A 17,130-nucleotide genomic window follows, 5' to 3' on the forward strand; every position below is an offset into this window, starting at 1 on the left:
GTAAATGAACAAAAGACTTCAAAATTAAATAATAGAAAGATTCAGACAATTTTCCACTGTAATGGGTTAATCATACAATTGACTACATGAATGGGTAATGATTTGTTTAAATGCAGGTGTAATAAGCAATACTTTTAAAATGATGTTTTTATTCCCTCAATGAAAAGTCTAAATTCATTTTGGTGAAAGAGTTGGAAACAAAAGCTCAGATAACATAAAGAATCCAGTTTTCTTACAGTGACATCTAAAATCATGCAATACTAAAGACAGCAATGATGCTAAATGTGAATATAGTTTACAAAGAATAAGAAATAATCACATAAAAAATATATTAGAAATTTGGGGGGCTAGGTCTAGCAATTATGTCTTGAAAATAGTAACAGTTATATGAAAAAAACATAAATACTATATAAATAGTTAATGGGACTCACAAAAGAAACAGTTTGTCACAGATTTAGCCCTCTCTAAAAAATGGAATAACTTTTCACCTGAGGAGAACAGGACAACCCACACTTAAAGGAATTTAAGACTTATCTAGTCATATACTCATAGAATCTGAGGCTTGGAAGGGCCCTGAAATTCTGACAATTTTCTTCATTTTAGAGATTAAGAGAGCGCTTGTCAACATCACATTAAATTACTTCTTAGGAAGGCTACAGAGTTTAGGTGGTCAGTGTGGATGGTAAAACAGAGGGACCCAGGCTAACAATGTGACATTAAGAGGAGAGCATGGCCAGTGAGAATGCCTGAATGGACTTCCTCATGAGCAAAATGTGGACAACACGCGAGGTCAATGGAAAAATTCAAGGTCACATGCCAATATGAAGAGAGTTCAAGCCAGAAAACTGAGACTAGCATTTTCGATTACAGAGAAGATGTTTACATCCACAGGGGAAGGATCAGTTGATCCAAGAGCAAGGGCTGAGTATCATCTGCTCAGAAATTCAGTAATTTCACCTACACCTACAAAACTGGTATGTGTGAGCTGCTCCTAATACAAGATCACACTTTATCCTTGAAGTAAAAATTATTAATTAATTAATTAGTTAATTAAAACAAAAATTTTAGAAGAAATAATCTAAAAACAAAACATCTAATAAAAGCTGATGATTTTTGATTCTTTATGTCACATTTCAAATGATCTAAGTTTAAATTCTCTGAATAACCTAGGAACCAAAGAAACAAAGATTCAGTGAGGGAAAGGTCCTAAGTTTACTAAAAAATGTTATTTATAGATTAGGTGATTGATACCTAAGAAAAGCAGTATTTATTTCTAGATATTTTCTTAAAGTGATATTAAATGGTATAGTGTTTTAAGTTTCATTTTCTAATTGTTTCTAATATAAAGAAAAGGAAGAAATACATTGATATTGACCTTATATTTAGCACAATTTGAACTTGTGCTCAATTTTATTCACAATTTCAACTACTGTATAGTAGTATTACCACTATTATTAGTAGTATTTTTATTATTAATGAATGTTTAACTTTATCAAAACCTTTGGCTTCACCTATGAAAATGAATTTTAATTTTTCTCCTTTTCATTTTAAAGTAATTATTTTTTCTGGATTTGCTTTGACAATATTTTATTTATGATATTTCTATGTTCATGAAAGAGAATATCTATAATTCAAATTATATCCTTCTCAGGTTTTGATTTCAAAGTTTGTTGTCAGCATAAAATTAGTAAAAAACTGATTGCCCTTTTTTCCTTTTTGATACAGTATATTTTGATTATCATTCCATTTAACTATTTTCAATTTTTATTACTTTATTGGCTCATTGTTTATTTAGAAGTGTCTTCATTTCTGATGGAGTTTTTCTAGCAATATTTTTGAATTAGTATCTTGCATTATTTTATTGTAATAAAAATGAGACCAATTCTTTGAAAATTATTAAAACTTGCCTTGTGGTCCTGAACATGGTAAATTTTGGTCAATGTTTTGTGTAAGTTTCGAAAGAATGCATAATCTAAAGTTGTTCAATGCAATGTTCTATATTTGTTAAACAGTACAGCTTCTTAATTGTGGTATTCAATTTTCAGTTTCCTTAATAAAATTTTATGTGATTATTCTATCAGTTTCTGACAAAAGCATACTAAAACTCTCAGCACAATAATCTCAGTAGACATTTCTTAAATACTTTGGTGATTTTATTTTAACATAAATATTGATATATTCTTCTTTAAGTTTACATTATATTTGTCTGCTTTTTATTTTTCTACTTGTTCCATATTTATTAACTTATTTCTTGGTTTTTAAAAAAATTACCATGACTTCTACCTAGCTATTATAAATTTGTGTACTAAGCCTTTCTCTTTTATTTTACCTACCTTGTGTTATAAAACAAAACTATATCTCAAGAGCAAATATGAAAATTTGTCATTCTAACTTTGAATTATAAAAACTTCACAGAAATTCACAGGGTTACTTTGGAAATATTAAATTGGTTATATACTTCATATTTTATTAAGTTTACATTTTAGTTTTTAAATATGCCTTTCTAGAATCCTTGAAAATAGGTCCTATATAAAAGATTTTTTCCCTTTATCTTTGTATCATAAAATATAAAAAAGCAAGATAAAGTCACATGCAACAATTTTGTAAATGTGTGAACTATTTAATTGAATGAACATTTTAATAAACATAATAAAGGTCAATAAATAAAACTGTCAACATCACTTTATTTAGGAGTATTTTAAATTCCAATCTCTATTATCTTGTTAGTTACATAGTCTCTTACTATTTTATTAAACTAAAAATTACTGTATTCATTCTTGACACATAAAATCTATTATAAATTAGTAGTTTCTCAATTACCCCAAATTTAAGGAATTTAGAATATTTTAACTTTGTCTCCTTCCTTCTGATACCTTGTTCCCATGTATACTATGTATATTTTAAACCCCAGAAAATGTTCCTTTGTTTTCTATTCACTCATTAATAATTTATTGTTAACAATATATTTACTGATTGTTTTGGTCTTTACGGATTCTTACCACTCCAAGATGCCAATTTGATTATTTTCCTTTTTCTTTTTCCAAAAAAAGCTTTAATGTGTGTATTGGCAAGGAATTGTCACATTTTTGTTGTGGTTGTTTGTTTTTGCCTAAATATGAGCTTTTCTTGTCTTTATTTTTAAGGACTATTTTTAGTACACAAAAGAATTCATGGTTGTTAGATAGTATCTCTGGCTCTTGGATTTATCTTTCCTTTTTTTAATTTTTTTTTAATCTTTCATTCTTCCTGATTAAATAATCAGCTTTTGAAATTGTTCTTTTAAAGGTTTTGAGTATTATTTTTATATTCTACATACTAATCCTTCATTGGATAAATGGTGTGCAAGTATCTTTTCCCACTATGTGGTTTTTCTTCTTATCATCTTAACAGGGTCTTTCAGAAAGCAAAAATATTTAGTTTTGATCAAGTCCAATTTATCATTTTTTTTCTTTTATGGATTATGCTTTTGGTGTCATCCAAGAACTCTTTGCCTGGCACTACATCCATTTTATCCCCTAACAGTATTATGTCTTTTTTTTCTAGATGTTTTAAATTTTAAACTTAATTTTATTTCTGAAATTTTATTTCAATTCATCTAGGTAAAGTTATTCTTTTAAACGGTTGCTTAGATTTTTGTTTTTGTTTTCCTTTATGTTTCTTGAATTTTTGACTTGTTGCTTGCCAACAGTATGGAAAAAATTTCAGTCATGAGCTCCTCAAATATTACTTCTGCCCAATTCTCTTGTTTAATATCCCTCTGAGAATTGGATAACTTGTGTATTAGACCTGCATGTTCTATATCTTTCATATTCTTATTAATGTTTTCTATCTTCTTGACTTTCCATGCTTTAACATGAATATTTAATCTAACCTACTGTCCAGTTCACTATTTTCTCTTCAGCTATGTCTAATCTGATGTTATTACCAAAATTGAAATCCTATATTAAGTGGCTGTATTTTTAAAATCTAAATTTTTTATTTGCATGTTTAACATTTTTCTCAATTGTACTTGTATAAAATATGTTAAGAAAATAATTCTAGGATGTGTGCATCCATTTCTAACACAATTGAAGTATGATTTGGTAAGTAAGTCGTTATATATCTGTACCATAAAATACTGTTTTTGAAATGGTGATATGGAAAAATATTTAAGCACTGGAAGTGATAATGTTAAAGCATTGCTAAGAGTAAACCAGATAGCCTATAAATACTTTCAAATATAAGTTTCAGTCATTTTGTCCTCATTCATATTTTCAATTTTATTGTGAGAAATGAACATGAGAAAATTTCATGTTTTTACATAAAGTGCCCTCCATATATATATATATATATATATATATATATATGTAAATACCTCCCCTGGAAATATTAAAAACATATAATCAATGATAATTTTAGCAAGCCATAGTTGATTGTCCCTCATACACAAGGCAATGTTTCTCAGGACTATAATTTTGTCACAAGCTTCAAAATGATTTAAAATAATTTTGGATGATATATTTATTCTGGTCATTATATGAGACTGTCAGACTCACCAGAGGGACTCTCTTTACTTGTTTGATGAAGTAAGTGGTCATGTTGGGGAACCCATATCACACACACACACACACACACACACACACACACACACACACACAAACTCTGGGTGGCATTTAAGAACTCTGGGGAACACTGAAGAGCCAAGGAACATCCTGAAGCTCTCAGGTCTGCAGCTGAAAGTAACTGAATGCTACCAACAACAACGTGAGCTCGGAAGAGATCCCCAAGCCTCAGTTAAGAACTCAGATTGATTACGTCTTATGAGACTCCTGCAAACACCTAGCTAAGCCATGAGCAGAATTCTGATCTGCAGAAACTATGAGATGATAAATATGTGTTGTTTTAAGCTGCTAAGTTTGTGTAATTTGTTACACAGCAGAGAAGACAGATGCACATTCCCTACCCATGTCCCACTTGCTTTATGGGCGTCAAAACACTGGCCTCCCTTCGGAATTGTCATGCTCCTTTAACTGGCTGCCATATTACATCCAGATTCATGTCTTATGTTCAAGCTCTTCTCTCCATCCTTCACTCTCCCCACCTCCACCAATCATTCCCACTCTTCATGTTAAAACCTAATCATCTTCTAGTATCAATAACACTCAATGGCCACTGTATGTGACTCCCTCATTCCCTCCAAAATATGTAGGGCAGGCCAGTCTCTCCTCCCCACTCTAGTCTCTAAGCTTCATTAGGACAGGAAGAGTTCACTGTTTCCTCCTCATTTAATACAGGGCTGTACCAAAATCATTCAATATCATTTTATTGGTATAATAAATGTATACATGAATGAGTTCATTGGTTGAATTACATTTGGGATCTGGAGAAAGAGTATTTTCTATGAGTCTCAAAATATCTATTTGGTACTTAAAATAAAGCTTTATAAAATTATGTTTACTAAGCACAAAAATAACACTGGGGGATCTTTGAGGATTATACCTAAGAATAATATAAATAGAGCTGCTTATTTTTCTTCCATTCAAATGCTAGGAAGGAAAAAAATTAACTTACCTGGCCAGGCTTAGAATTTTCACAGACAACAATATCATATTCCCTGGCAAGTTCGGGTGGATTGTCATTAACATCCAGAACTCTAATAACCACTGTGACATGGCTCAGCAAACTCGGATTGTCTGCAAAACGCATAGGGATGCATTTAGTATTTCCATGCACACTTTAGAGGCTTGGTTTACAACCAATCTCCTTAATACTGTAGCTTGTCACTAGCCCCATATGCCGCAGCAGGACTTTTGGCAAAAGACAACTTTATGATGTCATTCTTTGTTAGAAGTCATTAACTTACAGAAAAATGAAAAATGAACACCAAGGCATGACATGAATGCTAAAATGATATTTTGTCATATCAAGGAAATTACATGTTATTCAGGAACTGAAATGGGAGAAAGTTGTCAGAATTCATTGTATGCTGTCAGAGTCTAAGGGATGAACACCTGGTTTCATCATTAATCTAAGAAAAATAGAGTAGTTGGAAAAAAAATTACATAATCTTTAAAACATTCAAGGTTTCCAGTCTAAATCAACTTGGAGAAAATAGAAAGTAAAGTTCTTTATACCAGGGTAAAATTTTTCTTACAGGAGAATATATGCAGTTTGTGGTGTCAAGTCATACTTGGGGAAAAATAAAGAATAATTTAGATTAGAACTTAGCATGGAATTCATATATAACTCTGGTAAACATCAAAATATTACAGTTAATATTTTAAAATACTTCTTGAGTGCAGTCTTCTCATATTTCAGTAAGTTTATTAGTTCTGAGATATAAGAAAAGATAAATGTTTGGTTTATTTTATGCATCAAAGCTAAAACTGAAGAATTCATAATGGAAAAATTAATAAGAAGGCAAAAACTAAACACATTAGGCAAAAGGGAATATATATATACACACAGAAGATATTAAAGATAATGGATTTTTAAATTATCCATTTTTAATTATCCATTAAGAATATGGATGGACTAGACATGCCATAGGTACTTTTAAAAGAAGTAGAAAATCAAAGTAGTACTACAATAACTAAAGAAACTCAATTTTTAGGTAAAAAATCAGGCCTAGATAATTTTATCTACAGTTAAAGATACAGGTGATTTCAGTCTTATACATCTTTTCCCCAGAAGACAGAGTAAGGAGGAAATACTCTACAAGTTATTTTTTTGTGGCCAGTAAAACTTTAATATCAATACCATATGCCCCCACTCACGAGAGATATTAGCTGTCATTGGACTAAACAAAATAATACCAAACCCACTCTACTGGAATGGAAATGAAAATCTGTCATCAGTTTAGTTCTAGGAATGCTTGCATAGTTTGGCATTAAACCAAGGAAAGAAAGAAGGGAGGGAGGGAGGAAGGAAGGAAAGAAAGTGGGAGGGAGAGAAGAAATGAAGAAGGGAATTTTAAAAAGCATAAAAGTTATCCAAAACGTTAATGAATTAAAAGAGGGACAAAAAAATACATAGATGCTTATCTTAATACACATAGAAAAAAACAAAAAATAAAATTTAATGTCCATACATTCTAAACAAAACAAAGCAAAATCAAAAAAGAAAACTCTTAGCAATCTAGGAACAGAATGTATCCTCTCAAGCTGATTAAGGATACATTCAACAAACAACAACAAAAAGTACAACAAACATTATTCTTAATGGTCAAAAACTAACAAGAGTTAATAAACAAAGCTATGAGGATCCTTGAAATAAATCTAACAAAGTATATGAAAGACATATGCAAAACATTTTATTGAATGTCATTAAAGTAGATCTAAAGTAATTAAGAGGTATATTGCCTATGTGGTTGGAAGACAAAATATCATAAATAAAGCCAACTTCTCCAAATTGATGTGTATTTTTGATGAAATCTAATAGACTTCCAAGGAGGAATGAAAGCTGATTCTAAGATTTATAAGTACTAAGATTGTCCAGACTTGAATGAAGTACAATAAAGGATAATTGCTTTACCATTTATCAGGCTTTATTATTTGGTATTAGAACCTAGGTCACTTTGAAAGTGTCAAAGGGATAGACAAACAGAAAAAGAAAACAGAACACAGCCACAGATCTACTATATATAGAAATTTAATATATGGTACTAATGCTATTGCAGATCAATGGGGAAAGTACAGATTGATCAAGAAATAGTTTTAGTAAAGCTTGTAACCACGTCATTACCATCATTATAAAATGGGTCATAACTACACTATACACAAAAATACATTTTAAATAATTAAGGACTTAAATGTATAAGGCAAAAACTATACATACTTTAGAAAAAATATTAGCATGTAATATAGTAAAGCTCAAGAAAGGTTTCAAAATATAAAATGCACTAATCATAAAGGAAGCATTGATAAATTTGATTACAGTGAAATGTGACTTTTTTCATTTCCTCCAAATATGCCACAAAGAAAACAAAATGTCACAAAATGAGTGAAAATATTTGCAGCACACACAACTGACAAAGGATCTGTATCTCTAATATATAATGCAATGTATTGAATCAATAAGAAAAAGAGATAGCTCAATATAAAAACGGGTACAACGAAGGACAAACATTTAACAGAAGAAGTAATATCAATGGGAAATAAACGTGAAAGTTTTCAACATTAATAGTATTTAAAGAAATACAGCTTAACCAAAATAAGTTATCGTTTAATCACAACAATATTGACACAATATCAAGAAGTTTGACAAGATTCTCCAAGTGCTGGATTGGATATAGACCAATGGGAATGACTGCAAATTAAAGTAAACCACATGTAATAATTCATACGGTTGTATACTCTCATGTCCAAGATCCAGCCATTTCCTTGGATCATATCCAAAGGAAAATCTCTTGAAAACATAAACCACCAGCATAATTAATAGGAACAACAACAGGAAATTACAAATGTCCAACAACAGCTGAATAGATGCAATATGTGATTATTTATATCATAGAGAAAATAAATGAATAGCAACATAGCTACAACATTAGGGACAATCTTAGAAACAAAATGTTGATTGAAATATTTTTTCAGAAATGTCTCAGAAGATTGCATTCAAATATGGTAGAATATTGCAAAGCTGAAAAAAAAACACACAAAACTAAATAACTGGTTGCAGAATGAAATAGTATATTGTTGAGGATATGTTCCTAACAACACTAATTCTTAAGTACAGTGATATGTTAAAATTTATTTATTATTATGTTTTGTAATATCTTCTTTGTAAGTGTGGAGTACTACATTAAGTATACAGAAAAAAGTTACAAAAACATCTTAAAATTAATATATTGTGTAGATTGCTTAATATATAATAGCTAATAGAATTGGCATTAATGGATTTTTGTCACTATACAGTGAAAGATAATGAGATGCTTGTGTATTATATTAGATAATTAATTAATATAATATTTTTTATTATAAAGATAAATAGATCCATGAAATTAAAATTAGTAAAATGCTAATTTAAATATTTGCTTATTTAGAGTTACTTATTATGAAAAAGCATTGCTAAGCTTTTCTAGAAGCTAATACTTGATCTTTTAATAATTTTAAAACTGAAAGAGAATATTCAGCCTGAAATCTCATTTAGTAAATTACAAAATTGAAATTGACACTGTTTAAATGACATATCTTGGCAAAGCCAAGGTTATGGTTTACTTCTCAGGCCTTACTACTGCCACTATATAAATACATATTTTCTATCGTAACCATTGTTAGTGTAGTCCTATATTTCTCAACCAGGTATTTGCTTACATTTAAGAGCAGACAAAAGCAATCTGTTCCAGAAATCTGAGGCAAGAATAATATTATTAGTTTTAATCATTGGTATCAGCAGCCTTAACATGAGTAAATAGTTATCTGCTCCTTTTCTGAACAGGAAATGTTAGAAGCAACCTTGGCATATCAGAAAACTGTTTTGTAAGAGAGGATTCTGGAAAGACTGTATCTTGAGGAAGGACTAGAATAAAAAAACACCTAAGCATTTGACTGTTTTCAAGCATCACCTTCTCACTGCCCCACCTCTGCATTGCTCATGCTGTCCTTTGGAACTGGCATAGCCTGGCTACATTCCATACTTGGGTACAGGAAACTAAATCCTTCTGGATGGAAACAGACTCTCTCCATGTTGCTCCAATGTTAATGAATATCTCTAGTGTACAATTACTATTCCATCACTTAAGGATTAAAAGTACAGGGCTGGGATCAGACAGATATTGATTTGTCTGTAGGCTTACTACCATTTTGTGTTCTGTGGGGAAGTTAAACTGAATCTAACCTTACTGTAGATGCAGCTAATGATCTGTAGGACATGTAGGCGAACCTCAGGAGATACGGATAAAGAGTTATGAAAAACAGAATGTCAGAGTAAGCTTAACATCATTACTGATGTAAATTGAATAATTGCTGTCTATTTCCTAAAAGTAGGATGGTGTATAAAACCTGTAGCTTTAAATTCCAGATAATTAGAGCTGAAAACCCACTATAGTTTTGTAACCACTTGTGGCCAAACTTCACTCATTCTAGTATTTTCTGCTCAATAATGAAATTAGCTAAATCTATATTAGTAAATTGACAAGTTCCTTTGGGTTTTTATTTCTTATTTCCCACAGTCCTAGGGTTAGTATTCTACCTTTTGAATGCCAATCACTTTACCTATAAATGTGAACATATTCATGTGTGTGAGAAGCACTTTGCTAAGGCAAAAATTGGATAATGTCGCTGGAGTTCTTAATGCAACATTTCTATTATTGCTACTATTATTTTTAGGTCCATGCTTCATTTCTAAAAATCAGTTTTCAGTCCTCTTGATGGCAGAGTAAATAAAATACACCATATTCAGACAAACGTCAGTAGGAGGCCCTTTCCAGAACTCTTAAGAAACATGAACTTTGGAAAGTTATTTGTTATTTCTATACCTTAATTATTTAATCTGTAAACAGGAATAAGAATCATGTAATGTGCCAAACTGTGTTTTTGAGAAACAATTAAGGAAGCTATGTAAACTTTAAAACACTGAGACTGGGAGAGAGCAGAACACCAATTTTAATCCTTTCTGAAAATGAAGGACAAAACAGAATCAAGAACAAAATAGATGGCACACTGACAAACCTATACATGTGATTTTCGGCACAAACTATCCTGTACTATGTACAAATCATCCAGGTATTATGCAATACAGGTGGAACAGGAGCTCACAATTGCAGAGCGCCCTCTATGGAGATAAGGATGCAGTGAATGTTGTATCCCAGTGCAAGTACAAACTGCATGCTAAGATACGTAGAGGGAAATAAAGACACAGACCTACTAGAGAATGGACTTCAGGATACGGGGAGGGGGAAGGGTAAGCTGGGACAAAGAGAGAGAGAGTGGCATGGACATACTACCAAACGTAAAATAGATAGCTAGTGGGAAGCAGCCACATAGCACAGGGAAATCAGCTCGGTGCTTTGTGACCACCTAGAGGGGTGGGATAGGGAGGTTGGGAGGGAGGGAGACGCAAGAGGGAAGAGATATAGGGACATATGTATATGTATAACTGATTCACTTTGTTACAAAGCAGAAACTAACACACCATTGTAAAGCAATTATACTCCAATAAAGATGTTAAAAAAATATAAATAAATAAATAAATAAATAAATAAATAAATAAGATATGTAGAGGATTCACAATACCTTGAAGAATAATCTATTTTATCTAGTGAGTTACTTTGAAAATCTGATATGTACTCACTACTATGTTGGGCTCTAGAGAACACAGAAACGGTGAAATATGCCCCCCTCTAGATTTCCCATTATAAATATGGATTGGAGAAAACAGATTCAATAATAGTATTTTTTCAATTTGTCTTCTTTGAAATTGTGACTTATGTATGTAATATATGTTTACTCCAAAGCTATTATTACTTAAATATGCCCTCCTAAAAACCTAAATCATATTCATTAGTATATGTAGCAAGGTTTACTAGGGAATTCAGTAGATTTCTAATTATTCATATTCTGAAGTTAGTATTAAATAGTTGGAAAATATATAAATATATTAATTTTCTTGTTTATATCATGTAGATTATTTTTCTGAAAATGTGGTTTCAGAAAACCACTTTTACTTTATGAAAACTCACTATAAAAAACCTTATATACTACTAAAATACTAAACTGCAGTGATTACAAATTTAATTAAATGATTACATTTATAGCTGTCTAAATTTCATAAATGTCCACGCTTATAACAATGCATTAAAAAATTTATTTTTGTGGTCTGCTTCTTTGATTTCTATGAAAACATTTCACTATAAGCAAATATCTACAAGCCAAAACAGTCTGCACTCTCAAAAGTTAATATGCACAGGTGATAGAACATTTTAACATGCTTGGCTAATATTTTATTTATGAACAAACATGTTTCCAGCATTTCCTTAAACAATTTATATAAAAATAAGTTTTGGGGCTTCCCTGGTGGCCCAGTGGTTGAGAGTCCGCCTGCCGATGCAGGGGACACGGGTTTGTTCCCCGGTCTGGGAAGATCCCACATGCCGCGCAGCAACTGGGCCCGTGAGCCATGGCCGCTGAGCCTGCGCGTAAGGAGCCTGAGCTCTGCAACGGGAGAGGCCACAATAGTGAGAGGCCCGCGTACCGCACAAATAAATAAATAAGTTTTGCAAATAAGTAAGTGCTCAAGTGAATCTCAAATATTCCACATGATATATTTGTTTGGAAACAAAGGTAGTTTTGATATTTTTTCTTGTCTTTTTAAAATCTTGTATATGGAAGTCATTTAATATATAGGCAAAAAATAAGATAAAATAGTTAATAAGTAATAGAAACTCATTAATATGTATCTAATATATTTTAAAATTACTTTATGGATAAAATTATCACAATGTCTGGTATCTGCGTGGTGTCCCTAATATGCCCTTTTTTCTCTCCTTCTTTCCCTTCTTTATATCTTGTTTAAATATTGATTGAGAAATCAAACATTGTAACAAAAATAATTTGTCATAATGGATAAGAATATACATCTGATATCTAGTAGATTAATCCTCAAACATCTCTTTCTTGTAGTCAGACAAAATGGTTTAAAATAAAACATTCTGTGATTATTACACAATAGAAAACTAAAGCAACCCTACATGTTTTAGATCACTTACTTATTTCATAATAGTTAAAGAAAACTAATACTTGCCTAGAAGCACCTTCAAAAATTATAAGGCAATTAGAAATGCATCAGTCAAAACTCATTCCATGCATTTATTTAATTTTTTGTCAGTTTACAACATAAAATCTTATTAACACCCTGATCATCAATAAAGATCACAGGTTGAAGTGAATTACTTAAAATAAATCTCAGCTTCCTTAAGGACATTATTTTTTTCCTAGTTACCCATAGATCCTCCAACACTTCTAATATGTCTTTAGTGTTATTGCCTGAGACTAGTATAAGTTGGAGGCTTCAAAACTTTGTCATATCTTTGATTTCAAGAATGAACACTGTCTTTGTTCTACAAATCAGAACTGTAGTCAAAATAATTCACCTCTATGTGAAAATCATTACATTGGGATGGGCAATCTAAGTATTTGCTATTGATTATAAAATTAATTAAAAATACGTTTTTAAAACAACTCTTAAAATGTCACAATTGACCCATTCAATTATATTAAAGAATCTAACAAATTTAATGTTTATTTTGTATGTTTTATGTAATAATTCAGTTTTAACATTTATTTTTCATCTTGGTCTATTCCTCCATAATGCCTATGAACTATTATAGCTTTTATCTTTGTTAGGGTTCCCAAAATTCAGCTTGTGATCAACTATTGTTCTGTCCTTTGAGCTTATATTTGCAGTCATACTTTTATGCTGCCTAAAAGTTCGCTAATAACATAAATCATTTTATATTCTTTTTCATTTTCTGGGTGAGCAATATAAGGATAATAAAAATTTTCTTATCATATACAGCCAACACCTCAAAGTGGTTTTGTTAATTATAACAAAATAGCTAACAAGAATTCATTAATACAAATTAGATACATATATTTTTTAAATATTTGTATTAAAATATTTGACTACATAATCATTCACCAATCTCAGATCCCTGGATGTAGAGATAAAGTCTTATCTCTGAGAATGGATGGGCTGCTTGGGGTTACTGTCATAAATCCTGTAAAAACCACCTGCACTGCCTCATCGAAGAATCCAAAATTGATTAATCCAAATGAAGGAAAATGTGAAGATAAATTCAAAATAATTTAAGTACAGCAACATTATTTTATGAAATTCCCTGAAGTTTTATAATATGTTTATTATATAATTTATATAATATTATAAATTATATATATATATATATATATATATATATAAATAAAACTGTTGGTATGCATGGAAGAGAGTCCAGTGTTTATGGTCAAAGTTGTCATGACAATTAAATAGATAAATATTAGCATTTATAACAAATTGTGTGTGTGTTGTAAATTCATATGTAAAGTAAATTAATCTTGATTCTTACCGCTCATTATATACAAAACATGGCTCAAAGTAAACCATAGACCAAAACATAAAACGTTACATTTAAATATATAATAACTAATATGGTAAAAGCTTTACTACCTTATGATTTAGCAAACATTTCTTAGATGATGCCAAAAAAGTCAAGAATCATAAAATAAATGAAAAATATACAATTATACTTTTTCCAAAAACTTACCCTTCCTCGAACAGCTATGTAAAGTAATGTTTATTAAGAAAATGAAAAGATAAGACACAGAATATAAAAAAAATTTTGAAAAGCAGATACCTGATAAAGTCATATATCTATAATATATTAAAATCTCAAAACTAAATTCTAAAAAGCTAAACAACCTTATAAAAATGTGCACAAATTTTAACAGCAATTTCACAACAGCAGATATATAGATGTAAGCACATAAAAATGTTTTCAGCATCACTAGTCTGTAGTGAAATGCAAATTGAAATAATAATATTATGTCCCTACACACTAGAATGGGGGGGTGGATACACTGACAATGTCAAGGCTGAGGAATAACTGTTGGTGGCAATGGTAATAGCCACTTTGGGAAAAAATTCGGCATATTTTTGTAACTTAAACATACTATTTGTCCCAAAATTCCCACCTCTACCTCTTGACCCAAGGTAAACTAAAACATATGTCCTCAGAAAATCTGATTGTAAATATTGATAGAAGCTTTATTCAGAATAGCTAAAAGGTGGAAACAAGTCATATTTCCATCAACAAATTTAAAAATAAAGTGTGGTATACATACATATAAGAGAATAACTGGTAATTACCTATTGATAATGTCATGGACAGATATCAAAAGCATATGCTACATGAGAAAAAGCCAATCAAAAGAGTCTATATGTTTTACCTTTCATTTTTATTACATCTAGGAAAAGCAAAACTATTGACTCAGAAATCAATCACTAGTTTCTAAGATTTGGAAGTAGGGGAAAGGAAATCATTTCAAAGAGAACTTTCTGAAAGTGATAGAATTATGCTATATCATTTTTCTGACATTACTCATATGACTAGATGTCTCTGCAAAATTCACCAAAATTTATACTTAAAAAAAAGTGATGTTACTATGTAAATTACTCGTTTATAAATCTGACTTTTAAACAAAACAGTGGTATATTCTGAGATTTTTGACTTGGAGCCAAGAAATAGTATCACTTAGTTTAGATATTAATTGCATTATGAATAATGATATTAGATTTTTAAATTTAAATATTATGGAAATAAAGCTTTAATTAATAAATATTTGTTTAAAAATGTGTAAAATGGCCTAAAAAATCACAAAATTCTCAGAGACAAATTTTACAAAAGATGCATAATACTTCCACATGAAAACTACAATACATTGCTGGGAGAAATCAAGGAATAATTAAATAAATGGAGATATATACCATATACGTGGATTAGAAGATTTGACACTATTAAAATGTCAATTCTCCCCAAATGATTTATAAATTTTAATCCAATACCAATCCAAATCTCAGCAGCTTTTTTCTTTTTTCGGTAGAAATTGGCACACTGTTTATAAAACTTATAAGGAAATGCAAAACAAGGAAAAAAAACCCCAGAATTCTAAATCCATTGTGCAAATGATGATCATAGTCGTAAACCTTTTGCTTCCTGATTTCAAAATTCTCTGTAAAGTTACAGTAATGAAGATAATGTGTTATTGGCATACAGACACATATAGAAGTATAGACAAAGAAATCAATAGAACAGGAAAGAGTATCCAAAAATAGTAACAGGCGTATATGGTAAATTGATTTTTGTCAAATTTTCCAAAGTGATTCAGTCATTTTCCTGTATGGGAAAATAATCTACTCCCATTCCTACATCACTGAGGTACAAAAAATTCTAGATGAGGGTTGAACCTAAACTTAAGAACTAAAAATACAAAGCTATTAGAAGAAAATATTCACAGTCTTGGGCAGGCAAACATGTTATAAACAAGACAAAGGGATGACATTATAAAAGAAAAACTGATAATGTTAACTCAAGATAGTTAAAATTTTCTGTTCTTCTAGAAATACAGTTAAGTAAACAAAACAGCAAGGCTCATAATGGAAATATTCATATTATATCTCCAAGGATTTATGTTCAGAATATAAAAATAATTCTTACAATATTTAATTATAAGAAATCAACTCAAAACAAAGTGGGCAAATGCTATCACAGAGTAATATATACATATGACCAGTACAGATGTGAAAAAGTGTTTAGTACCTTTTATAATTAAAGATACAGAAATTAATAACACAATGTAACTCTACTACACTCCCAAATGAATGGCTAAAATTTAAAGAGATTATCCACTCCAAATGATGAGGCACACAGCCAGAATTCTCATGTTTTTATTTTTTATTTAATTTATTTTTATTTTTTTATATACTGCAATTTTATTTCAATTGCACAAAGGAAGTTAGTATGTAGGAAATTTAAATGAAATGTATGGTAAAAGTAGCAGAGAACCAAAAACTCTAATAAGGAAGTACACCTAAAACATGAGAATTCAACATTCATTAGTGTTCCATCTTCATTTATGATTGACACTTGATGCTTGCAAATTTTGAAACAAACTTTGAGATCATGATGACTATCCTGAAGAGATTTCAGCACCAGCACTAAGATTTGTACATTCACTTGGTTTGCGATTGACTTGTTAGCCATTTACATAGTGTATAGTACAGATTTGTCCCAGGTCAGATCACAGTGTTGAAGGAAACAAGTACCTTCCTATAATTAGAAAGGATCCCCTAAACTGCACTCAGCTTAAGACATCCAATGTACAAGAGCACAAAAACCATCATAATATTGCGGCTCCAAGGAACACAGTTTTGATAAGGAAAATAACCTAAGTTTCTGTTTCCCATTTTTATTACTGAAATCTCTAACAATGACAAATGTTACAACAACATTGAAAAATAGTTTGTTTTTCATAAAGTTAAATGTGCACATATTGTGTGATGGAAACATTCAACTCATAGGTATTTATCCAGAAAAATGAAAACATAGCCATGCAAATACCGGGGTACAAATATTTATAGGAGCTTTACAAATAATAGCCC

General features: G+C 30.5%; 1 protein-coding gene across 2 annotated transcripts in view; it reads right to left on the bottom strand.

Annotated features, from left to right (window-relative positions):
- Positions 1-17,130, bottom strand: part of CDH18 (cadherin 18) — a 340,967-nt gene that overhangs the window by 35,739 nt on the left and 288,098 nt on the right. For both annotated transcript variants that reach the window (XM_029217299.1, XM_029217297.1), the window contains exon 8: positions 5,551-5,672. In XM_029217299.1, the coding sequence (XP_029073132.1) occupies positions 5,551-5,672 (122 nt within the window). The remainder of the gene's footprint in view (positions 1-5,550; positions 5,673-17,130) is intronic.

Source organism: Monodon monoceros, unplaced genomic scaffold (assembly GCF_005190385.1).
Source record: "Monodon monoceros isolate NGI ecotype Baffin Bay Population unplaced genomic scaffold, NGI_Narwhal_1 Super_Scaffold_12, whole genome shotgun sequence".
Classification (NCBI taxonomy): Eukaryota; Metazoa; Chordata; class Mammalia; order Artiodactyla; family Monodontidae; genus Monodon; species Monodon monoceros.